The sequence below is a fragment of the Mirounga angustirostris genome, unplaced genomic scaffold, assembly GCF_029215605.1.
Source record: "Mirounga angustirostris isolate CCGP_5_RB_7025 unplaced genomic scaffold, mMirAng1.0.hap1 SCAF_9, whole genome shotgun sequence".
Taxonomy (NCBI): Eukaryota; Metazoa; Chordata; class Mammalia; order Carnivora; family Phocidae; genus Mirounga; species Mirounga angustirostris.
The window spans coordinates 114,269,936-114,294,795 of NW_026991717.1; the positions used below are offsets into that span (position 1 = coordinate 114,269,936).

The 24,860-nt window shown below is 35.8% G+C and overlaps 1 protein-coding gene across 13 annotated transcripts in view; it reads left to right on the forward strand.

Moving 5' to 3' along the window:
* The window catches only part of PCNX1 (pecanex 1), a 353,336-nt gene that overhangs the window by 55,486 nt on the left and 272,990 nt on the right, over positions 1-24,860 (forward strand). For 9 of the 13 annotated variants that reach the window (XR_010405241.1, XR_010405239.1, XR_010405240.1 and 6 more), the window contains 3 exons: positions 4,462-6,168; positions 16,549-16,681; positions 22,009-22,193. The exons of 1 other annotated variant lie outside the window; for it this stretch is intronic. Coding sequence is in view for 8 of the 12 variants with exons in the window: in XM_064571268.1 (XP_064427338.1) it covers positions 4,462-6,168; positions 16,549-16,681; positions 22,009-22,193 (2,025 nt within the window). In the remaining 4 variants the exon portion in view is untranslated. Of the gene's footprint in view, positions 1-1,966; positions 2,348-4,461; positions 6,169-16,548; positions 16,682-22,008; positions 22,194-24,860 lie in introns of those variants that run through there. 3 more of the 13 variants (XM_064571269.1, XM_064571270.1, XM_064571273.1) reach the window with 2 other exon arrangements.

Here is a 24,860-nt window from a genome sequence, read left to right on the forward strand (position 1 = left end):
ATGATCCTGAGGTCATGGGAGACTGCTTCTCCTTCTCCCTCTGTCCACCCCTCCTCTCCCTCTCACCCCCCCTTTTGCTCGCTCTCTCTCACGCACGTGCGCTCTCTCTCAAAAAATAGAATCTTTTTTAAAAAACTAAAGATTGTGGTTTTAATTCCTAGTGAGGTGAGGAACTGCTAAAGGGTTTTGAGCAGAAAAGAGTGTCAGGATCTCAATTACAGTTTTACAGAACCACTGTGGCTCCTCTTTTGAGATTAAAAGGAACAAAGGCTGAAGCAGGAAGCTCAGTTTGCAGATGATTGCAGTAATCCAGAACAAGATCAGGGCACTGACAAGTAGTCTGACTGTGCGTGTAGAAGATATTAATGAGAGGCGATGTTGATGTTGATGGATTTGGATATATTATGTGAGAGAAATAGTACTCATGGATGACTGAAAGGTTTTTGAGGTAAGTGATGGGGAGGATGGGAAGGAAGACTGAGAAGGAGCAGATTTAGGAGCCAGAAGAGCATGGATGAAGGTAAGATAGGGAGTTCAGTATGAGATGCTGTTAGGTCTCTAAGTGGCAATAATTAGTGGATAATTAGGCAGGTCTGGATTTCAGGTAAGAAGTCTGGGCTGAGGTTTTAAATTTAGGAGTTTTCAGTGTATAAATACCAGAAAAATATAGTCATGTCAACTGTGGGTTGGGTTATCATGAAGTTCCTAAACTAACTGGGCAAGCCTGCATGGTTAGCCTAGCCTGGAGTTCAGATGTCCTGGCTGCCCTGATCCAAATTTGTTGGTCGTGGCTATGATTTGGCACCACCTAGTGGCAAATGTTCATTCTGGCTTAATTATCAGTTGGGGCTCATCGGGTTCTCTAGCTAGTTTGGGTTTACAGGACAGCAACATTTAGTTGGTTGGCAGTTAGTGATTAGTTGGACTCATTTTATCAACGTGATTCAGCATGATTGAGAGTGACCTGAGGATGTGGGGATGTGGGCTCTTTTTCACTTTTAAGAAGGGATTATCTACAGTTGCCCTCTCCAGCCGCAGTCACGTTTTCCCTACCCAAGATCGGTTCTTTAGCCCATTCCCATATGAGTGTGGGGGCTGGCAAGGAGATGGAGGAAGCTAGTTACAAGGATTCCTGAATTTTAGTTATCATGGGACCAGAATACTGTATGAGAGATGGAAATGAGGGCGTGTAGATGGAAAATGGAGAAGTTCCCAGGATTGAGCTTTGAGCCACTCCAGTTTAATAGGTGCAGGAGACTGAGTAGGAACAACTGATGGGGTGCAGGAAGACTTAGAGTGTTGTATCCCAATTTCTCAAGGAGAGTGCAGTGCTCAGCTTTGTCAAACATTGCTCATAGGCCAGGTGATAGGAGACTGAGACTTGCCACGGGATTAGCAGCGCAGAGGTTGTTGGTGACCTTGATAAGCATATTCTTGAGGGAGATCACAATACATATAGGAGAGAATTAGAGAAGGAGAGCTGAAAAGAGGGAATACAGACTGTTCTTGGTGAATTTGTGTAAAGAGGATCAGAGATGCAAGGTGAAAGCCAGCAGGGGAAGGGAGGATAAAGGAGAGTTTGGGATTTTATAAGAATGCATAAGAGAACAGCTTGTTTTTTATAATTGATGGAGATGATCCAGAAGAGAGGAGGAAATGTGGTTTTTGTTTATGAAGTAACATGTGTTAATTTTAGAAAAAATAGTTAATATGAAGAAAATAATTCACACTTTTGGCACTGAAATAACTTAATGTTTTTTGGTACATCACTTTTTAAAATTATTCTTGCATTGTGATATAATTCATATACTGTAATATTCACTCTTCCTTTTTTATAAGATTTTATTTATTTATTTGACAGAGAGAGAGAGGTAGTGAGAGAGAGCACAAGCAGGGGGAGCTGCAGGCAGAGGGAGAGAGAGAGAAGCAGACTTCCCACTGAGCAGGGAGCTCAATGTGGGACTTGATCCCAGGACCCTGGGATTGTGACCTGAGCCGAAGGCAGCCGCTTAACCAACTGAGACACCCAGGCATCCCTGCAAATACACTCTTAATATTCTTTTTAACTCTTACAGATTGAAACTGTATTTTTATATAGTACCATCATTTTCACTTAAGTATTTTTTCTCATATTAATATATGTAATCTTTGAAAACATTTTTAGTGCCTGTGTGATGTTTTAATAGACAATCTAATTTATTCAACCTTTTTTTATTGGACATTTTCATACTTTTTATGTTTTGAGTTTTATAATAACCTGAAATGAGCATTTTTTTGCTAAAACCTTATATACATACCGGATTTTACCCTTTGGCAGCAACTTCTAGAAACAGATTACTGATCATGGGTGAGTATATTTTTGGAAGGCTTTTGGCCATATTGCTAGATTGCTGGTTACACCGCTTTGCACCAGGATGAGCAGCATGTGAGCATGGCTTTCTTATCCTAAATGCCACTAGTAGCAGTCATTGAAAAAAAGTTTACTTATGAAAAATAGTATCTCTTTGTGTTGATTTGAGCCTATCTTTGACTCTATTGCTACCAGTAAGAAAGATGTCTAAGCAAGCATATTTACTTGAAAATTTCCTAAAACCCCCTAAGGTTCTTCCTGATAAGATTTTATTTTTTTATGGTATAGTTAGCAACATTGAAAAAAGTACATGTATTAAAGTAAGTTTGGCTGTGTCTTTTTAAATGAAAAACTTACATTTCTGGTTTATTGATGTCTTAGAAGGGAATTGGTTTTGATTATTAGCATTTTTAAAAACGTCTTGTATATTAGAATTAGTGATTTTCAGTTACTTGTTCAGTTAAGTCTTTTTTCTATAAAATTCATAACTTTGAAATGTGAATATCACACTTTCTAATTGCTTATTATAGATAATAGAGTTTTTGTAAATAACTGTTAAATTTAATATTTATATAATTTAATATTACAAAAGAGTAAATATAGTGCTAACTTTTAAATTTTGGTATTTAGAGATCTAAGAACCCAAGTACAGTGGCAGCTGTTTTGGACAAATGATAAAGAACATGAATTTTACTTATGTTGAAGACTTTAAAACATAAGATAGAGCCTGATAGGTCATTTATTAATCAATTTATATGGTATATTCTAGAGGCTGTTTCTAAGTTTTTAATTATTTAAATCTAGTCTAGATTTAGATTTTTTAAAAGTACATACACATTTCTAGTAATTCATTTTTATTTTATATTAATCTTAGGGGGAAAGGTATGCTTTTATTGAGATTCTCCTGGGGAGATCTGACTTAACTGCACAATCTATCACTGTATTTTTACTATTGCAGTTATAACAAATAAAATAGTCATTTTTCTTTTTATTGAACTAACAGCAGATTCAGCCATCCCTGTCTGTCAAAAAGTATATAAAAAGTCAGCTGTTGTACAGTTCAGTTGCCAAGCTGTATTTCAAGATAAATTACAGTGTAGATAGGTAGGTGGATTTATTTATATCTGTATACATAGTACATATGGTAATTCAAGTCACTAATCACTGCCCTAAGTGGAGGGGTAAAGGAATGGTCTTAATAGATATACAGGGATAATGTATATTTTCATGAGGTAGTTTGTACTTGTTGCATGAATGATGAAAGAGAAAGTGCGGTATTTTGCTCCACAACTATTTTAATCTTTTCGGTCATTGTGAACAGCAAGATCTTACAATCATTATATCATGTCTTCTTTGGGGATTTTTCAGCCTTTCAAATTTTTTTTTTTTCTGTTTCAAACTACTCTAGGTTTTTTTTTTTTTTTATTTGTAAGATAATCGCATTAGTTTTTCAAAAAAGTTTTTGTACTGTGTTAGTGAAGTAAAACAATGATAGCTACTGTTAATCATGTCAGGCATTGTGCTAAGCAATGTATATGCTAAAACACACTAACTCAGTTATTTCATGGTACTACTTAGTGATATTGAGATCCTATTTTATAGATAAGGAAACCAAGGCTTGCAAAGGTAACCCAGGGCTATGCAGTTAGTAAGCTAGAGACAGACTTCACATAAAAATCCAGGGCTGCTTTATGGAGAGCGGGGCTGGTTCAGTCGGTGGAGCATGCGACTCTTGATCTTGGGATTGTAAGTTCAAACCCCACGTTGGGTATAGAGATTACTTCAAATAAAATCTTTAAGAAAGAAAAAATCCAGGGCTGTTTTAAATATAATCCTATGTTGCCTCTTATTGTTGATAGTCTATGGAACCTTTTCTCTGGTCATTCGAGGATTTAGAAGTTCAGTTCATTCTGTCAATAGAATGCTTTCTTTGTGCAGCTGTGAAATAGAAACTCGCTCTTTGGAATGACTGGCCAACTTTTATTCAGTGAACTACTTGGGAAATTGTTTTTCCTTGATTTACCGTATGCTGTGAGTTCTTTCCATTGTTAAACAGTAGAAAAGCAGATGATAGATTTGTGTTAACATTTCCAAATATGTGTTTGAAACAGATCTGGCAACTGATCGGAAGCTCTTCCGTCTAGTCTCCAATGATTCCTTCATCTCCATTCAGCCTTCCTTATCTTCCTGTGGACAGGACTTACCAAGGGACTTCAGTGACAAAGTGAGCTTGCCGAGTCACAGCCACCACCACCACATTGATCAGTCTCTGTCCAACGCCTGTGACACAGAAGTAGCTTCTCTCGTCCCTTTACATTCACACTCTTACAGGAAAGATCACCGGCCACGAGGTGTACCACGGACTTCTAGCTCTGCTGTGGCTTTTCCAGACACTTCACTGAATGACTTCCCTCTCTATCAGCAAAGACGGGGGTTAGATCCAGTTAGTGAGTTAGAATCTTCCAAGCCTCATTCTGGATCCAAAGAATCCTTGGTGGAAAATTCTTGTTTGTCTGGAGAATTTCAGCTTGTTGGTGAGCTGAAAAACAGTAGTTCTCAGCCACCTACAAAAAGTGGGAAGAGCAAACCTTTGAAAGCAGACAAAAGCATGGATAGCCTGAGGAGCCTGAGCACCCGGAGTAGTGGGTCGACAGAGAGCTATTGCAGTGGAACGGACCGGGACACCAACAGTACTGTCAGTAGCTACAAAAGTGAGCAGACCAGCTCAACTCACATAGAGAGCATCTTGTCAGAGCATGAGGAGTGTCCTAGAGTGGGAAAGAAAAGTGGCAGGAAGAAGGAGGGCTGTGCTGACCCAGAGGGCAAGAGCAGCTGTACCACTGACAAAAGGACTAGCAGTGAAAAGACTGCCTTGGAAGGAAGTACCAACAGTGGGGTTCAAGAGGCCAAGGATTCCAATACCTCCGATGATATGCACAATCAGAGAGATCTCACCACCTCTGCATCTGAAGAAGCCAATAAAAATCCCCATGCAAATGAATTTATGTCACAGGGGGACAGACCCCTCGAGAAAACTGCTGAAAACAAAGAGGAGCAGAGTGATAAGTCCGCTCTTTCAGTGGATTCAAAAGTTGCTAAAGACAGTGGTGGAAAGCAAAAGGAGGGGGATGTACGACCTAAATCGTCTAGCTTGATCCACCGGACAGCCTCTGCTCATAAATCAGGCCGGAGACGGACAGGAAAAAAACGGGCCAGCAGTTTTGATTCAAGTCGGCATAGGGACTATGTTTCCTTTCGAGGTGTTGCTGGTACAAAGCCACATAGTGCTATATTCTGTCATGATGAGGACTCTAGCGACCAAAGTGACTTGAGCAGAGCATCGAGTGTTCAGTCCGCCCACCAGTTCAGCAGTGATAGCTCTTCTAGCACCACCTCTCATTCATGCCAGTCTCCTGAGGGCAGATACAGTGCCCTCAAGACCAAACATGTCCCTAAAGAAAGGGGCACTGACTCTGAGCATGCACACAAAGCCCATCTGGGTCCTGAAGGAACGGGCAAAAAGCGGACAGCACGTCGGACTTCCAGCACAAACAGTGCCAAGACTCGGGCCCGGGTGTTGAGCCTGGACAGTGGCACAGTAGCGTGTTTGAATGACTCCAGTAGGCTGATGGCACCCGAAAGTATAAAACCCTTAACCACTTCCAAATCAGATCTTGAGGCCAAAGAGGGAGAGGTGCTAGATGAGCTATCTTTATTGGGCCGGGCTTCCCAGTTAGAGACAGTCACTCGGTCGAGGAATAGCTTGCCAAGCCAGGTTGCATTTCCTGAAGGCGAAGAGCAAGATGCAGGCAGTGGAGGTAAGTAAATTATAGGAAGAGATTTCCCCAAGAGTCACTGCAACTGTTGATACTATTGACTAGAGTAGTACTTACTGAAATAGGCTTTGTGTTACTATCCCTCCTTCCACTATGTTATTAAAATAAACTTTCTTCCACGTAGAAAGAGATGGTTGTCTCAGAAAAGGTTTTGGTGTGAACATTGAGAAAATATTTTTTCAGTTGTGTTATTTGAATATATCAATTCTTTCTTGGCCTTGGGTTTTTCTTTTTCTTTTCTTTTTTTTTTTTTTTAAGATTTTATTTATTTATTCATGAGAGACAGAGAGAGAGAGGCAGAGGGAGAAGCAGGCTCCCAAGGAGCAGAGAGCCCGATGCAGGACTCGATCCCAGGACCCTGGGATCATGACCTGAGCCGAAGGCAGTCGCTTAACCAACTGAGCCACCCAGGCGCCCGGTCTTGGGTTTTTCTAAGTCAGTTGCCATCTCGTAATGTTTTACCGGGAATAACAAAAATTGCTTCTCTTTTTTCTTTGTACAACAGTAGCGACAACAAAATGTAGACATTTATTAGGTCACAAACCATTTTTAGTCATCTCGTATACAGTGTGTACCACTGAGCCTTCAGAATTAGATCACTCAATCAGTTATATAAGATTTTTCCAAATAGTACTTTATCTCTTGCTATGTACTTTGAAAGCTTGCGCCTCTTTTTTATCTGTCTCTTTGGTTTTATTTCTTGCTTACTCAAGTATCAGGCATTAACATATTTTTTCTTTCAGCTTCACACTTAAAGTTTATTAAATTGATGTTTGTAGTTTACATTGGCATTTAGTATCCATCCGTGGATACATGATGCTCCCTATGATAATAGTGATGGTGTTTTGGTTAAAGTAATAGCTTATTTAATTGAGGTTTATGGGAAATGGTCCAAAATTCAGTGGCTGATTTTATATTGTCAGTGTGTTTTGGCCATTTTATTTATTTCAGAATTGTTTCTTTCTGTTTCCTCCTACCCAGAATAGTGAGTTCATTCTGTTGTGGTTATTATGGAATCTGGTTCTTGAGTAGGCTCAGAAGAATTCTGACGTCTTCTGTTGCTGGTTTCCTAGCTTTCTTATCCTCCACCCCCATTCCCTTTATTCAAGCTTATGTCTTGTAAACATTCTCTTGTTTCCTTTGGTATCATTTCTAATAAAGATTAATTTCTAATGGGAATGTAAAAAAATGATCTTTAGTACCTAAAGAAGAAAACATTCTATCAAACTTAAATATTGAGAACTAATTATATCTGAAGTGATTATAACCATTTGGTGACAATGTAGTAATTACATTCCCTTGAATCTTTGATGTGGCTATCATTCTGTTTTTTATAAAAAGTCTTGAAATGCTTTTAGTGATTTCTCACACAAATCATACCAGAAATGTTCACGACATGTAAGAAACCGTTGGGTTTTAAAATATAGTTTAATTTTTCAAGGTGTCATAAAAATAAATTGTAAGAATTAACATGCTATGGTAGAAAAATACTGCTGTTCTAAATACTATGGAAATTTAAATACTAAAAAAATATGGACAAGAGCTATAGTAAGTCCTTATGTCTTTGTATTTAAAATGTCATTCCCTTTCCACAGGGAATATGAGGTGTTCTGATTTTTAGGAAAAGTTACATGGAAGGTTTTATTTGCTTCTTGGTGCAGATCTTTGACTAACACAAGCTCTTATTTTTCCAGATTCCAGGTTTTGTCTTCTTTTGTTTGTGTTCTTATTTTTAAAAAACAAACAATTCATTGAATGTTAATAAGAAACAGATAATGAACTAAAAATTTCCACATACTTCGATGGAATAAACGTGATAGTCTGTGGACTGGTAAAAAAAAATTTTTTTGCCAAAGGAAGAACATTGTAGGGGCTATTTTTATTTGAGTTTCATTGTGTTTAGAATGAAATAAGAGTAAAACTAAACTGCTTAAATACGTGGAGGATTTATATTTAGTTGGTTTTTATCACATTTTATTAGGGTTTTGTTTGGGCTTTTTGGAAGATTGGAGGTAGTGAGGGGGTATTAAAAATGATATAAAATGTCAAATAATTGGTAAAGATTTGTGTATATTAGCATTAATTGCTACAGTCCTTTCTGGCACTTCAGGAGATATTTTTCTGGGCTATCTGTTCTTACATAGCATACTCTTAAAATGTGTCAACAAAACAGGATACTCTTTCACCATTCATATGGCCATGCATAAACCATAAGTAGATTTTGTTCTAATGAACTTGGAGGTGTTGATGAGTTCTCCAGTGATTTTGTTCTGTTTTTAAGCTGAACGGTATTGGCGGTGTGGAAGGATGAAATCCAGAAAATGTAGTCTAAGGTACTAAAATCAAATGCTCTAAAACAGGAGGTGATCTAACATGATGACAGGAACTCGGACACCCTTGCCCGTATCTAGGGGCTCCGCTGTAGGAAAGCTGCTTCTCTTCTTGAAGCCTCAGCCTTCTCCTCTCACAGGGTTGCTGTGAGGATGGAAGGAATTTCCAGATGTGAAATGCCTGGCACGTAGGAAATGCGTAATAGTGGTACTGTTTCTATTACACAGACCAGTCTCTTATGCTACTCAGGTGTATCCTGTCCTTAAAGTGGAAGGAAATAATTAAATTTAGAAATATATTAGATATTTCGGGCGCCTGGATGGCTCAGTTGGTTAAGCGACTGCCTTCGGCTCAGGTCATGATCCTGGAGTCCCGGGATCGAGTCCCGCATCGGGCTCCCTGCTCGGCAGGGAGTCTGCTTCTCCCTCTGACTCTCTTCCCTCTCATGCTCTCTCTCAAATAAATAAATAAAATCTTTAAAAAAAAAAAAAAGAAATATATTAGATATTTCTAATCAGGCCGTTGTGAAACTCGACAATAGTAAAAATACGAATATCGGTATTCCAAATTTCTTACATAATACCAACAGAAAAACATTAACGTCTAGTTGAGTAATATGGATTTTAATCTTATTTTGGCAACAGTATGCCCAGTAACTTACCTTTTGATACTCAGTCACAAGTGATTGTTTTCATAGGACTTCTCACCAATAATCAAGTACTTCAGTTAAAATTGGATTTCATCAGTTTTCCTGTTTAGTTAGGAAAAAAGTTTTAGATGTAAACTAAGGCATTTTCTGTTGTTGATCTCTTTTGCATTTAACTTTTCTTTTGTAATTATAAAGCATGTCTTTAATACTTGATGGCTAATATTTAAAGGAAAAAATACGGATAAGTTCTATATGGTAGAAAAATGTCATGCTTTGTAGCCTACATTACTTTTAAAAAAACATTTTCTTTTGCATCCCTTAATTTACTGCATGTTTCAACAAATTATAAAGAACAACCAGAATGGAAAGGTTTATATTTGCTCTATTCTTTGTAATTTTTTTCTGAATTTCTTAACCTCTGTTTTTCTGTTTGAGAAAATTATTTTAAGCATGTCATAGGATTCTATTATTATTTTTGTGTTGGGAACCAAAGATAATCTTTTGTTAAGGGAATATTACTTCATTCAAAGAAAAACCAATCTCAAATTTATGAGGGCTTGTGCCATGTGTGTAGATTGAAGGTCAGTTATTTGAACGCAGATATCATTGGACCTTAGAAAGACCACTGAATAGACAAGAACATGAGAATTAAAGCTTTTGTACTTTCCTAAATAGAGGGACTCTAAATTCTAATACATTAGTTTTCTGATCCTTCTGTCCACATGGCAAGTTAGAAGCAGCAAATGAGTAGAAGGGGATTGGTGCTTGGAAAGGCTGAAGTAATGACAGCAGCAGAAATGTGTTGTTAATATGAAAGGAGAAGCTGGACTGACCACACAAACAGGGTGGGTCATTAAATGCAGGGGCAAGTTGTCTTTTTAATTTCATAATGTTCAAAGGACATTGTGGGATCATAACTGAATGCTGTATTGTAGTACAATGCAGTAATAAATGTATATGCAACTGACCCTGATTCAGGGAAAGGATTATATTAATCTATACGGAGAAGAAAGCTTAGTCATGTAAAACAGAGAAGGATGCTCATTCAATGTAGTAAACAGATTGGGATGCTTCATTTACTTGGAAATATTATCTTCTTTTAAAATGGTATGAAGAAAAGGTATTTTTTTTTAAGATTTTATTTATTTATTTGACAGAGAGAGATAGCGAGAACAGGAACACAAACAGTGGGCAGTGGGAGAGGGAGAAGCAGGCCTCCCGCGGAGCAGGGAGCCCGATGCGGGGCTCGATCCCAGGTTCCTGGGATCATGACCTGAGCTGAAGGCAGACGCTCAATGACTGAGCCACCCAGGCGTCCCAAGAAAAGGTATTTTATTGATGAGACAAATAAGGGTTAGTGTATAGAATTCTCCAATCCAGCTCATGCCTGATTAAGTGTAGTAGGAGCAGATGTTACAGTGTTTTTCTTTCTAGTAGCAGAAAAGTTCTGGATTAGGAATCAAACAGTTACATTTTAATCCCATCTCTAATTACTAACTGGATACTCTAGGCAAGTCAGTAAATCTGTGCCTCAGTTTCCTCAGTTGAAAAACAGGAATAATAACTGTCTAGGTCTGTGTCACCGTAACTGTCAGACTCTTGGGAGCTTAGATTTGTAACAGTGCCCTGTAAATGGTAGGTTTATTATGAAAACTAAGACACTGATGCCTTTCAATCATTTGTTAAGGAAATTTCCCTCTTCAAATAGATGTCACTTCAAATATATGTTCTTCACTAATGACCCCTTCTTAGGTGCATCTCTGAAAATGTATGCAAAATAGTTTCTGAGTACAGTTTTCTGGGAGAGGGTCTATATCTTTCATCCCGTTTACAAAGGATTAAAAAACATTAGGAGTCACCTCTGAAGGTAAGTGATCCTGAAACTGTGGCTTTTAGGAACTGTTGTTTGTGTGTCATGACTCCAGAGTATGGTTTGATTTCTTTTTTTTTTTTTTTAAGATTTTATTTATTTATTTGAGAGAGAGAGAATGAGAGAGAGCACATGAGAGGGGGGAGGGTCAGAGGGAGAAGCAGACTCCCCGCCAAGCAGGGAGCCCGATGCGGGACTGGATCCAGGGACTCCAGGATCATGACCTGAGCCGAAGGCAGTCGCTTAACCAACTGAGCCACCCAGGCGCTCTGGTTTGATTTCTTGAAAGCATTTTGTCTACCCACCTATATTTGTTGGTTGCCTGGGATTGTGGAAGAAATCAATAGGACGTGCACATCTCTCTGACTCAGCTAATCCTTTGTCGTTGGTTACTGTTGTTTGTTGGCTCACTTGTCAAAAAGTAAATTAGTCCTTTAAAATGTGTTCGCAGTTTGAAATTGTTTTAATTCAGAATGAATGCTTCGAGGTTGTGCAGTAGATTCTCAGTGTTCTTTAGCCTCCCAGTAAATGACACTGATGAATATTTGCTTTTATTTTAGAACAAAATCTTGGCATGCTGGTGTTAGCATCATCCTTGGCTGACATGGAAAGTAAGAAGGGGAAAAGATGTTTAGATCAAATGGGTTTCATGCCTAGACTTAAACTATTTTTTTGAAAAATTTTTTTTGTAAAATCATTTGAATGGGTATTTCTTCATGTACTAACTTTATATTCTTAAAATAGTTTTACCTTAAAGAATATTTCAGTGTATTTCAGGATGTCTGCATATATACTTTATTTTTCCGAGATGTATATATGCTTGTTTGTATTTTTGTCTCTCTTTAAATTCTCATTTCCTTTTCTTTGATCTCCTGTTGAGTCCGTAGGTGTTCAGACTGGTTTGATCCCTATCTAGCTGAATTCCTGGGACCAGACGAAATTTAGGTCTCCTATTCCTCTACCATCTTGCTTCTCCCCCTAAAGTCTCATTTCCTAATACCATTTTGCTTCTAATCTGTTTGAGGTACCAAAATCTAACTTTTTATTTTCACACTTGTCCCAAATTTACTTTTTCCTACAATAAACACTCCCCACTGAAAATAACACCTTTCTTCAGTAGTTTTGTCTAAATTTGTATTCATTTAATAGCAACTCAGCTATCACAAGAGGCCAGACACGACTGTATATACAGCAACTAGACAGAACGTACTACGTTTGAACCCTTGCACTAAGCAGTCAGCTATATGATTGACATGTTTTCAAGTGGTGTCTTTTTCTGTACATACTTATGCTTACAACTTTCCAGTGTTTGAGATAGAATATGGATAACCCTAACCTCCTACCTCCCCACATTTTGCTCTTTTGTACCTCCCCGCTGTCCTGAAAGTACTTGTTGCCTTTAATACTTTTCCTGTTTTCATTCACAGGGTAAAACAAACTGATAGTCTATTGTTTCAGTATCCCCAATATAAAAATAAATAGTTGCACTAAAACAATTCAATACAGAATTTAGAGAATTGTCCTTAACTCATTTAGGTAAATGGGAAGTAACTCCTGAAGTGGGAGGTATGTATTGTGGATTTGGTTTTTTATTTGATCTTTAGGAATAGATCAGATCACACACCTGTCTAAAAGATCTTAGGATCTCTGTGCCTTGTGCATGAATAGCCCTTAGGCTCCCAGTAAATGTTTAAACTTAATCGAATGATTATTTTACTTCCTCAAAAGTAAAGAGCTAAATGATCCAAGGTTCTCTCTTAAATTTGTTGTGCTTGTAATTCAGTTTCTTCAAGTTTTCTAACACAAAGAAATGATTTGTGATTTTAAAAATATACGTTAAAAGATTCGCAATTGTCTAAATATACGTCCTTGAAAGTCTTTTTAAAGCTGTCTTGTTATTTATGGTTTTTTAATCAGTTAAATAAATGTTTGGGGCGCCTGGGTGGCTCAGTTGTTAAGCATCTGCCTTCAGCTCAGGTCATGATCCCAGGGTCCTGGGATCGAGTCCCACATCGGGCTCCTTGCTCGGCAGGAAGCCTGTTTCTCCCTCTCCCACTCCCCCTGCTTGTGTTCCTGCTCTCGCTATCTCTCTCTCTGTCAAATAAATAAATAAAAATCTTTAAAAATTAAAAATTAAAAAAAAATAAAATAAATGTTTGTGGGTTTTTTTTTCTCCTTTACCTACACATGTTTTAAATTTAGTTGTACCCAGAGTGTTAAATTTTCACTATTTGTATTTCATGCTCTTATTATTTTAGTTAATTTCAGTATTTTGCCAGGAGGTACTGGGTTTTAAGCAATGTCAAAATGTCAACTTCAGAACCAAGTTTTAAAGTGTTTTATCCCTCCTGCCTGGTTCCCTAGTTTGAAGGTTTTTTTGTGTGCTTTGTTTTATTTCTCTTATAAATTTAAAGGATTCAAAAAGAGTTTGTTCAATTGGGTTGTAGAAGTGAATTTTCATCAAGTGGCTTTAACTTATGTGACTCTGCTTGCAGCAAATTATTTTAAGCTTTAAAGACACTTTTCTTACAGGAAATTATTTTTATGAATATGTTTTGAGCAAATTATTTTAAGCTGTAAAGACACTTTTCTTTCCTTGGCACTGGTAGAACTGGACCCTTTCTGGATCCTATTCTAAATAGAGGTGTTCGGTATAAGTAGTACATTCCTCAGGGGGCATGGTTTAGTCTTATTTGTTGTGACCATAAACTATGGCATAGTGTTTTCAGTTGAATGTGTGATCCTAGCTGCTGTTAAAGTAGTTGCTATAGTAAACATTGAAAATTCTTTTAGCATTTGATATTTATACCCTGAATATTACAAGGACAACATAGGCAATAATCCTAACTCCATCTTAATACATTGTTCAATAGATGTCTGAACTTTCCAAAGTTTCCAAAACTGTTTGGTTAAGAGAGTAAGTAGTATTATATAGTTCTTTTGCAGATGGCAAAATATAAAGGGTGTGATAATAGCAAACAAAAAAAAAGTGAAAATTGTTTTGTGAAGAAGCCAAGGAACGTTTTGAGTATAAATGGACACTGTAGTTTGTGTTTTCATCTTAGTATTATGGAATAACTGGCTTTTACTTAAAATTCACACCATTAAGTCTTCAGTAGAAGGAAGATCATAAAGAAAAGGGTTTCCTATTTCCCTTCTTTTATTCATAGGATTCAATGATTATAAGTATGAAATCCTTCAGAGTAATTTTAGTACATTTCATGGATTAAATTATTCTTCATAAATTATATTTTAGATAAAGAATAAAATTATCTAAACTAGGTATCTAAAACTAGAGAGAATGTGTATAAGTTCCTTAATGAAGTTAATGGACCTATAAATTGAGCAGTAGTTTGTTACACTAGAATAGAAATATTCAGTATAAGGTCACAAAATGTCTTGAGTTTTGAAAGAGTAATTTTAAATTCCATAACCTGAGTTATCCTTGCTGTTGTCTAAGAGCCATTAATAGGAATACCAGTCACTCATCTTAAGTTTGCATGTCTTCCTGCAAGTAGCTTGTGTGCTTTGTTTTATCCTTTATTCAATGACTGCCCTGCTAGTATGTTTTCTTCTTTGTGATGGTGCTGGTTGCAGTTTCCTTTTATTGAGGTCACAGTTGTCAAGAGTAGGCTAAGCACACAATATGCTTTGTAGATTGTGGTGATGGGAAGGCGTCCTTGAATTTCTAGATCAGCACTGTCCAATACAACTTTCTGTGATGTTGGAAATATTCTCTATTTGTATTGCCCCAATAATGGTAGCCACTAGGCAGGTACTTAGCACTTGCATGTGGTTCATGAATCTGATAGACTGAATTTTTAATTTAATTTAATTTTAATTAATTTAAGTTTAAATAGCCACATATGGCTAGTGGCTACCATGTTAGCACAGTTCTAGATGACCAGGTTTAATGATCATTTGTTCTCACAGGTCATATATAATTTTTGCATGTGTGAGCTCTTACAAGTAACCTTTTTCACATTTAAAGGAATTTTCATTATATCTCAGTAAAACTGGAGAGGAAAAAAAAAGAAAAGGAAAGAAATACTAGCTCACGGGGTCAAGTCCGATTTGGAGCCAAAGCCCCAAAGCCTAATTTTTAGTTGCCTAACTTTAGAATGTCACTGTAGTGTATGAGCTGAAAAATAAAATACGTAAGTAAGTGTCCTGTAATTTGTGACTTCTACTTCTTACTGGCAGAAGCTTGCCGAATGGGTGCAATAACTGTGCTTGTCATTCCTGCAATAAAAGAAAACAGTGCCTACACAGAAACACTATGCCTTCTGGAGGTAGTGCATACATTCCTAATCATAATAGATTCATTACATAAAGAATGTTCACTGGTGCGGTCTGGGGAAGGGATAAAAAATGTAAATATTAAAAAGCATACTTTGTTTATTAAAATCAGTATTCACATTGGTGGAAATGTATATTGCTAAGCAGAATAATGATTTGAGAATTAGTAACTACGCTTTTAAAATGTCCAGAAAGTTTGCAACAGAGAACTGAAATCTGAATACAACATTCTTGGATTTGTAATCCTTTTTATACTGAATGGAAAAAAAGTGTTTGGAAAGAATGCTGTTGTACTAAGTTGTTTTGTCTTTATTCATATTTGGTATGAAAATACCCTTTGTCATAGTCAAGATCATTCCTAGAATATTTAGATCACTAGGAAACAATTGTTTTAAATTCAGATAAAAAGAATCATTTTGCATTTTGTTTTAGAAACTGAAATCAGTCAATTAGAATGGTTTTATAAAATTTTACATAATTCTAATAAGCCATTGTGATTTTGTCATTGTTGTGTATTTGGTTTTAGTTTGTACTTTATTGCTTTTGGATTAAGCTATGGGTTTCTGTACTTGTCATCTTGCTGATACTTGCTTCCTAATGTTGAGGGGACCTGTGCTGGGGCGTAGAGTTGACTACAGTTTGATGGGAGCAGACTACCTTACTGTTAAGATATATCCATGCTGTCTTGAATTAAACATTTAAAAAGCTGCCAAAGTTGTGGCACAGGGCAGTGTGGGATAAACGACTGCCTTACTCCTCAGCTTCAAAAATGAAGTATTATTATTGCTTGCTTGTACTGTCCTCTTGAGAGTGAGAAAGTAATGCCCCATTCCTGTTAGTTGGAACTAACAAGTACTGTACATTTGGGTTGACTTAAAGGGGGGGAATATAGGCTTATGGGACTTAAACTGAGGCTTTTAGAAAAAGATTTAAAGCAACAGAGATGTTAAAATAGGGAATTGAGATTGAAGAGTAGATAGTGAGGCCAGATACAGTAAGAGCATTTTTAAAGAAACAATTCTCTTTAAATAAATGACACGCACGTTTTGTGTATTCCTTTATACGATAGATGAACAGCATCTGTGTGGAAACTGGCTCAACTAGACAAGTTCCCTTTACCTTTGAGGGTGGGAAGTCAGGGGAGAGGCAGCCTCCGCTGCTATTTCCGTCTGTGCCCTAGGCTCCGATTTGACCTAAGTCTGTCTTGATGCAGCGGCACTGGCCAGCGAGGAGACAGTGTCATTCCGCCGTGAACGCAGCACATTTAGGCGCCAGGCAGTGCGGCGCCGGCACAATGCAGGGAGTAACCCTACCCCTCCCGCATTGCTCATCGGATCACCCCTAAGGTATGGTATTTTAAAATTCCACCAAGCTTAGCATGCATGTAACACTCCTTCTGAGCTGTTCTGTCAGTCCCAAGAAAGCATTCGGATAGCTTGTTCTCTTCCCTCCGGTTTCTCTCCTGTAGTTATAAGTTCTTGGAGCTTTCTCTGCATGTCACCATGAGCCTGTTGCATTATGCATGCCTTATGTTGCGCTATTCCAACAAAATGATCAGATTGGTTTAGCTGATTTTAAATAGCAAAATTACTTTAGAGGCCTTAAGTCAGCTTTTCATTTTTTTTCCTACTCCAAATTAATATTAATGCAGCATCTTTTCCCCGGCGTCTTTAATAGGAATAATTTCCTATTATTATAATAGGAATTTAATTTAATAGGAATAAATATGGATTGAGCAGTGAGCTTGTTGAGGAACACAGATAACTGGCCTCAGCTTGATAAGCCAGCTTGATTATTTTATTTCACTAAAATATGTATTTTGTATTGCTTGAAAATTGGTGTCCTTTATTTCATAATCACTAGGACCTGGTAAATGACACGGAACTAAAATATTCCATTTATGGTAAAGTATGGTCAAGTGGGTATATATGTATATATTTGCATATATCTGTGTTGAATTTCTCAACTTCTGTATAGCACTGAAGAAAAACATTTTTACTTTTCCCAATACTCCTAATTAAGAAAGCATCTATTTATAATATTGGGAATAGTTTTCCATTAAAATTTTAGTGTTTTGTTCTCAAGTGTGTCTTATGAGACAAAAGATTTGTCCTTTATTTTACAAATACAAATACGGACAAAATGTTTTACATGTGCTTGCTTAAGCAGTGCATATATTACACCATATACTTTTATTAATCTCTGTGTTGAAAAACACCATTACCAAATTATTTTCCTACAGTTTAATTTGAAATTCAAAAGGAAGAGCATTTGATGACATAACTGCTGTTGAATGCACAATAGATTAGAAGAGCCAGACCCCTTCCCTTGGTAAAATCTTGTTCTTGAGAGTAACAAAATGTTTACTTTTATATTCCCCTGGGATTTAAGACTTGCTTATTTTTCTGCATTTTACATTACAATCAGGAACTTCATCTTTTGTAGGTCATGTTCCTAATTAATCCTGCAGTAATACATAATTCTGTAAAAAGTAGTGTGGATTAGTTACACCAACATTTAAAATATAAAAATGGGAAGGCACCAGTTAGAAAAACATTTGGTCTAGATTTCTGAGCACTGTTGCTTTTTGTGAACCCTCCTCTTCTACATGCCCTTCACCTCTTTTCCTTTGCTCCTTGAAGTAATTTTTCCGTCTGCAGCTGGATTGGGGGGTCTAGTCCCAACCTGCAGAAAGAGCTCAGCATTTCAATTTACTTTTTGTTTTGTTTTTTTTCTAACTGCTTCATTTTGCCCCTTGAATAATACTTGGCCATAGACATATTTGCTTTCTTACTCCATATTGATATTTCTTAATCCTTTTTTTAACTTTCTCCTTTTAGTCTTTACAAATCTTTTCATTCTTTGCCACAAATGACCCTGCTAGATCCCACTCTCACCAAACAAATGCAGACATACTACTTTTTTTCTTTGCCTGGTGGAATATTAAAGAACTAACTCTAGCCAATTATGTAGAATTTTAATACATCACCAGTCAACTGAGGATATGGTATGAAGCTTATTTGTAAAGGGCTCACATTAGAAGTTTTCTAAAGCAGTCTAATAGTCAGCATGTAGATTTTATTATGGTTCCAGGATATTTCCAGTATAAAGTTTGCATGTATCTTAAATAGGCTGACTTCATCATGGATGAAATAAGATAAAATTTAGCTTAGAGGAATTAGGAGAAACACCAATTTGATAAAATCTTTTTTTAATTGCAAAAAAATTTAGGTAGAGAATGTTGGTGTTAATTCTCAGTTTGAGTTACATAATAATCTCATCTTTAAATATGGATGGCATGGTCATGGAAAAGTTGGAAAACTTATTTGTCAAAAGGAAATGGAATAGGAGTGATAATAATTTAATTACAGTTATGTAAATACCAGTAAAATGTACTTATTTTAAACTTTAATGAATAGTTTAAGTATTTGACAATCAAAAGCAACTTGGTTAAATATATGTCTCTAAGGGTTGTGAGTGAATCATAAATTTCTTCACAAAGGGAATTTGCAAATCTTTTTTTATAATTGTTAGAATGTCCTATTTCAGAATTAGTTTTAAAGGTGTTTTTTTCATTAAGTTAGCCTTGTACGTAGGTTTTATAGGCCCTTGCCAGTTCTTCTCAGTTACTAGAGATGAAAGCAGAGATTAATATTTAAAAATTTTATAAAACTAAGAGTTCCATATTTATCTGTTTTTATCAACCCACATATGGTATCTTTTAGTACTCTAGTTAATGGACTGGAATGAAAAGAAATTAGTACATTTTGGGGAAGGGAAAAAAGCTTTATTGTGTTCCTATGTTTATTTTTTTAAGTATTAAAAGATTGAAAGATCTGTAATCAAACAAGGTCATAGTAGTTACAACAGTCCATGGTTAGAAATTCATAGGGATCATTTTGTGGTGCTCAGGAATAAATCCACCAAGTATTTGTTGTTTGTGTACTGTGTTTAAAACAATCTTTTGAGTGTTCTCTGAAATCTGGAGATTCATAAGAATAATGCAATCATACTCTTAGGGTTTATTTCTTAGTTGTGGAGACGCATACAAAAACAACAATATAAGACAGAGTGTGCCAAATACTAAATAAGTAGTACAGAGGAAGGAAAGACCAAGACCAGCTATATTTTTTCTGCTGTTTAAATTGGAAATGTTAATTAGTAAGATTGCATGTCAGTGATGCTATTGATAGCCAATAATTAGACCTAAATTTCTACCTTTCCTTTTGCTATGTTGTAGAATAGTTTCTACCTTTTCTCAAACTGGTAGTTTTGATAGATAATTGGTACTTTGAAAAATATTAGTTCCTGCCAATTATTAGTTAGGTAAAGTACAACCCACCAGGAGTAGTTTTCCTACCAACTTCTGCAAAAATGACATGCTTTTTTGTTGAAGGATTCTGAAAACAGGAATTGAAGGGACATAACATTTATGACTAGTTTTTGATGTTCAAAACTTGACGGCCAGATAGATTTTCACTTGTTTCCTTGGCTTCTCTTATTCTGGAATTGATTTCCATGCATTGCCTGATATTTTAAAAACCTTTTTGTGTATTTGGATATGTTGAGGATTACTGTATTCTCAAATGTGTTCATATTAAAATACATCTAACTGTCATATAGCATCTTTTTTACTTTAAGTGAAAACAAAAAAGGATAGAAAAATTTGTTGAGTACTTATTGTATAAAATTCTTAATGTCTTCCAAATCAGAAGGGACCTAGTACTTGAACTACTTAAACATTTTATTCGTCAGAATTTTCCCCTTTGTGAAATTTGGTCATTTTTGTAAGGTTTGTGGATAACTTTAGATAGATTTTGAGGAAGAGTAACAGACTTACTATGTATATATGGAAGATACAACCATATTTGATTATATTAGTTCCCAAGATCATCCCTTGATTTATGTTGATTGTACAGAGGTTCTACTCCAAAGAAGTTATTAAATGAATACTTTCATAGTTATGACTTAAAAAAATAATGCAAGTAAGCATCGACAAGTCAACATTATGTAGACTTGGTTTTTTTCATGTGTTCTGTACATTCCTCTGCTCTACTTAGAGTGTATACTTTTCTTTGGCTCTAAAAGAAGCCTGAAATGTGAATGTTCCAGGTAGTGATGGGTACTAGAACGTTCTGTGGTGGTGGGAATACCTAATTCACACTGTCCAGTGTGGTGGGCACTTGTTACTAGCTGCTCTCTGGTAGCTTTTAGCTATGGTAGCCGCTAGCTACTTTATGTGGCTGTTGAGCACTTGTAATGTGCTTAGTGGGACTGAGGAACTCAAATTTGAGTTGAGGTGGTCACATGTGGTTACCATATCAGACAGTGCAATTCCAGAGTGGATTCTGTTGCTATAACCACAGGCTTAAGCAACATAAGCAATATTTTCTACTTAGTCTTTTATTACATGGTTACTTCAAATTACAGCTCTTTTCATAGCCTGTGCAGATGAGTTTGTTTTATAGGCATCAGAGAAGCCAATGCATTGAATTCAAAACATTATAAAGAAGTTGATACTCAAGAAAATGATGAAGTAACTGAATGAGGCCATCTTAAGCAGCATTTTCTTTTTTTTTTTCCTAAAAGGTCTAATAACAGAATGCAGAGTTACTTTGAGTATCATGTAGAGAATGACATATAATAATTATACTGAAAATATTTCTATGAGTTTCATCACTTTAAATTTGAGTTTTATACTAAGAACATTAAAATTCATAGTATTTTAAAATAAATATCTAAAATATAAAATGAGTTAAGAATATAATACTTTCTTAATTATAGATTTTTAGATATTTAGATGATTTTTTATAAATTTAATAAATGACAAACTTCTAATAAAATACCAAGTATTTAAAAAATCTGTAAGATTTAAAAAAGACTGTAATATCCCTTGAGAAATTACTGGTTTCCAAATTACTTTTAAGATTTTCTAAAATGATGGGTCCTTGTTAATGAAAATGAAATGGATTGGAGAAGGCAGTAACATGTATATAGAGCCTGTGGCCTTTTTTAAAAAATATGTAGGCGTTTCATAGAAAAATACTTTATAAATTAATCACACTTCCAGCATCCCACCATCATTTGTATTTCACTTGGTTGAGTCAGTGTTTGTTACTCTGTTTCTCTTACATTTGTTTGTGATTTTCTTTTGATTCAAAATTGTCACCTTGGTTGCATTTGATAAATATTCTTTGGTTTTCAAGTGCATAAAAACTTTGTTTTATTGTGAATTTGAGATGCCGGAATGTTTGAAAGCACAATTCTAGAATTATTATAAAGGTTATAAATAAAAGTGCGTATTTAAACTGAACAAGAGGATTTATCTGTTGGGGACGAGCTGCAACCCACATATGTTTAATGCTTGTGTTTCTTTGCTGCTTTCTTTGTCCTTGTACTAGAATTTTGTTGGCTTGCAGTGGGAAAAAGTCACAGGTGGATTAGCTTAGATATACATTAAATGTTTGCTGTGTTCATCACTATGTTCTAAGGACCAGAAGATTTAAGACAGCATTACAATCTGTATATTTTACAAAGTTTGTTAGCTCTTTCTTAGGTTACACTGAAAAAATCAGGTTACATTTCGAAATCAGTTTTCTATGTTGACTTCATTCTAGCTATTGTTTTTTCTTTTCTTCCCTGTAATGTCTCCCCAATCCATCTTTTTTCCTAGCCTTCAAGATGGTCAGCAAGGCCAGCAGTCCACAGCCCAGGTCAAAGTCCAGTCCCGCCCCCCTTCCCAGGCTGCAGTGCTCAGTGCTAGTGCGTCCTTGCTGGTGAGAAATGGGAGTATCCACTTAGAAGCCTCACATGACAATGCATCTGCTGTAGGCGGCAGCAGTTTGCACGATGAACTTGGTACGCAGGCCTTATGTAATCTTGGTGATAACAAAACTGTAACGCAGCAGATAATGGGTAACAATGATTGCTCTTCTTTTGTGAGATAGCTTCATTTGGAACTATGCATAAGAGCACTTTTTATAGGATATGTCCAGTGTGTGAGGAAAATTTGACTTGCTTTCCCATTCTCTGTTTTTCTCTCAACATTTATTCTGCATTTTTCTTAGCATGTCTGTTACTGATAGGTAGTTAAAAGTATTAATAAATGTTCATGCTTTAGCGTTCTCTTATAGTGATTCGGGCAATTCTGTTATTCCTTGGCACTTATACTATGAGGGGAAGTGTTGATATTTTAAAAGTTATTTTGATTAAACCTTAATTTCTTTGAATTCACTGAATGTGCTTCATGAAAAGCATAAATACTTTCTAATGGTGTATTACTACAGAATCTTTCTTCTGGGTATTCTGTATTTCACTTCAATGTCTGTCACCTGAAATAGACTTACTATAATCCTAAATGCAGTACTCTGAGGGTGCCATGGCGCTACACTAATATCAATAACTTCATCAAATTTTTTCTTTTTCCTTTTAATACATCTATAAAAGTTATTAATATCCACTCAAATACCTGTTTTGTACCTTAAAGACAGTATTTATTACTGCTTTGGTCTTCTGTTTCTCTGTATAATCCATCTTTCTTGTGTTCAGAATGCAGATTCATAGCAATTTAAGTTAATACAATGAAGAAAATTTTATTAAAAAACACACAGTTGAAAGCATTACATTTGCTCACCGTGATTTTGTTAATCCATGTTTATAACTGTTTAATTTATAAAGATGATAATCCACTTGACACTTTGGCTAGAAGGATGTGTGGTGTAAGGTTCCCAGTTTCATGTGCTCTTTGTTGACTCTTCCCATTTTGTAAAAATCCTTATTAGTTCCAGAGAGTTAACAAGTATTAAATATGCATATTGATGACAATAATTATCTTTAGCAAATCTTAGAGAAACTTGAAAATGGTCACTAAGATATTTATAACATTAGCATATATAGTGATTTCAAAATAAAAGAAGACAATAAAACATTTAAATTTTAGAGTGCTTTTGTGTTTGCGTTTGTAATTTGAAAAAGCAAGGGGGTTTATTAGGAGGGTCCTCAGTTTAGTTACTTGCTTTGAGTTAAAATATTGATACTTTTTTTAGTTGCAAATCTATTCAATTAATGTCTTTCTGTCACTATTTCTCTCATAACCCCCGTAGTCTTTTTGTCAGTTTGTGCATATAAAATTACAGTGACCATCACCATTGCCCATTGGGTCTGTGGTAGCGGATTTGCTAAAATAAAATTATGGCTTAATTTTTATCTGTTTTGGATTTTTAGACTTCTGTCAAATGGAGCATAAAATGATGCAGTAGATGATTTTCCTCTATAAAAAACTAATTTACTTGAAAAACTTGCTAAGAGAACCTTCATTGTAAAATCCCATCTTCAATCCACTTGCAGATTATTGAAAATATGTACATATGAACTCTCTACACAGTTCTGAAGATGAAGTCTGGAGGTGACTTTAGCATCTGTGGGTGAATATTCAGGATGTTGTCTTGAAATATGGATTTTTTTCTTACCTGCCTTCTGGTAGCCAGTTATTGACCTGTGGTAGCTGGATGCTGCCAAATTGAATGTACTGTGATAATGAGCAACCGTGGACAGTGTATACCTGTACCATATCAAATGAAGTTGGCCAAAAAAGATCCTGAAAATGGGCTGCAGTTGAACTTAAAGGAATTGTAGAGACACTGATTTTTATAATTTTATAATATATTCCACTAGAATATTTTTGTTGCGTGGTTTAATTTCTACATGATTATAATTAACGGTGGTAAGATAATTTTGGGTAAATGAATTTGGGTACTCAGATGTTAAAGTTAGTCATGATATTGGGGCACCTGGGTGGCTCAGTTGGTTAAGCGTCTGCCTTCTGCTCAGGTCATGTTCCCGGAGTCCCGGCATCAAGCCGCATCAGGCTCCCTGCTCAGTGGGGAGTCTGCTTCGCCTTCTGCCCCTCACCCCGCTCATGCTCTTTCGCTCATTCTCTTTCTCAAATAAATAAATAAAATCTTAATAAAGTTAGTCATGATATTCCCTAAAAGTATGGAATATTTAGAAAGAATTGTTTCTAAATTTAGCTTCTTCAATGAAAATTTTTTAAATGTACAAATCTATACATGTGAAAATGTATATATATATACATAATACATTTATATAAAATACTCAAAAATATATATACACACATACATATGTATGTTTGAGTGTATATAAATGTTTGCATCTGTACACATATATAGATTATAATTGGTTGTTTAAGCAGAGGTATAACTTTTTTGGATTAAAGGAAACTTGCAACCAGGCACTGTTTAATTCTAAGCCTAGGTAGTTTTCTTAACTGTTTTCTACATCTTTACTTTGTGGTGTCCTACTAGATAACCACATCCATTTCCTATATTAAACCCTGAGAAACCTTATTTCTCTGTTGAATTTTAACTAGCATTTCAAGGTTACCAGGTAACATTAGACATGGTAGAAAAATTCACTGAAGATGCTGTTTTATGGATTTTATTAGTAGCTTTTCAGCTGAAGGAAATATTTTCATCATACATACTCAGCAGGCATAATTGTTAATCA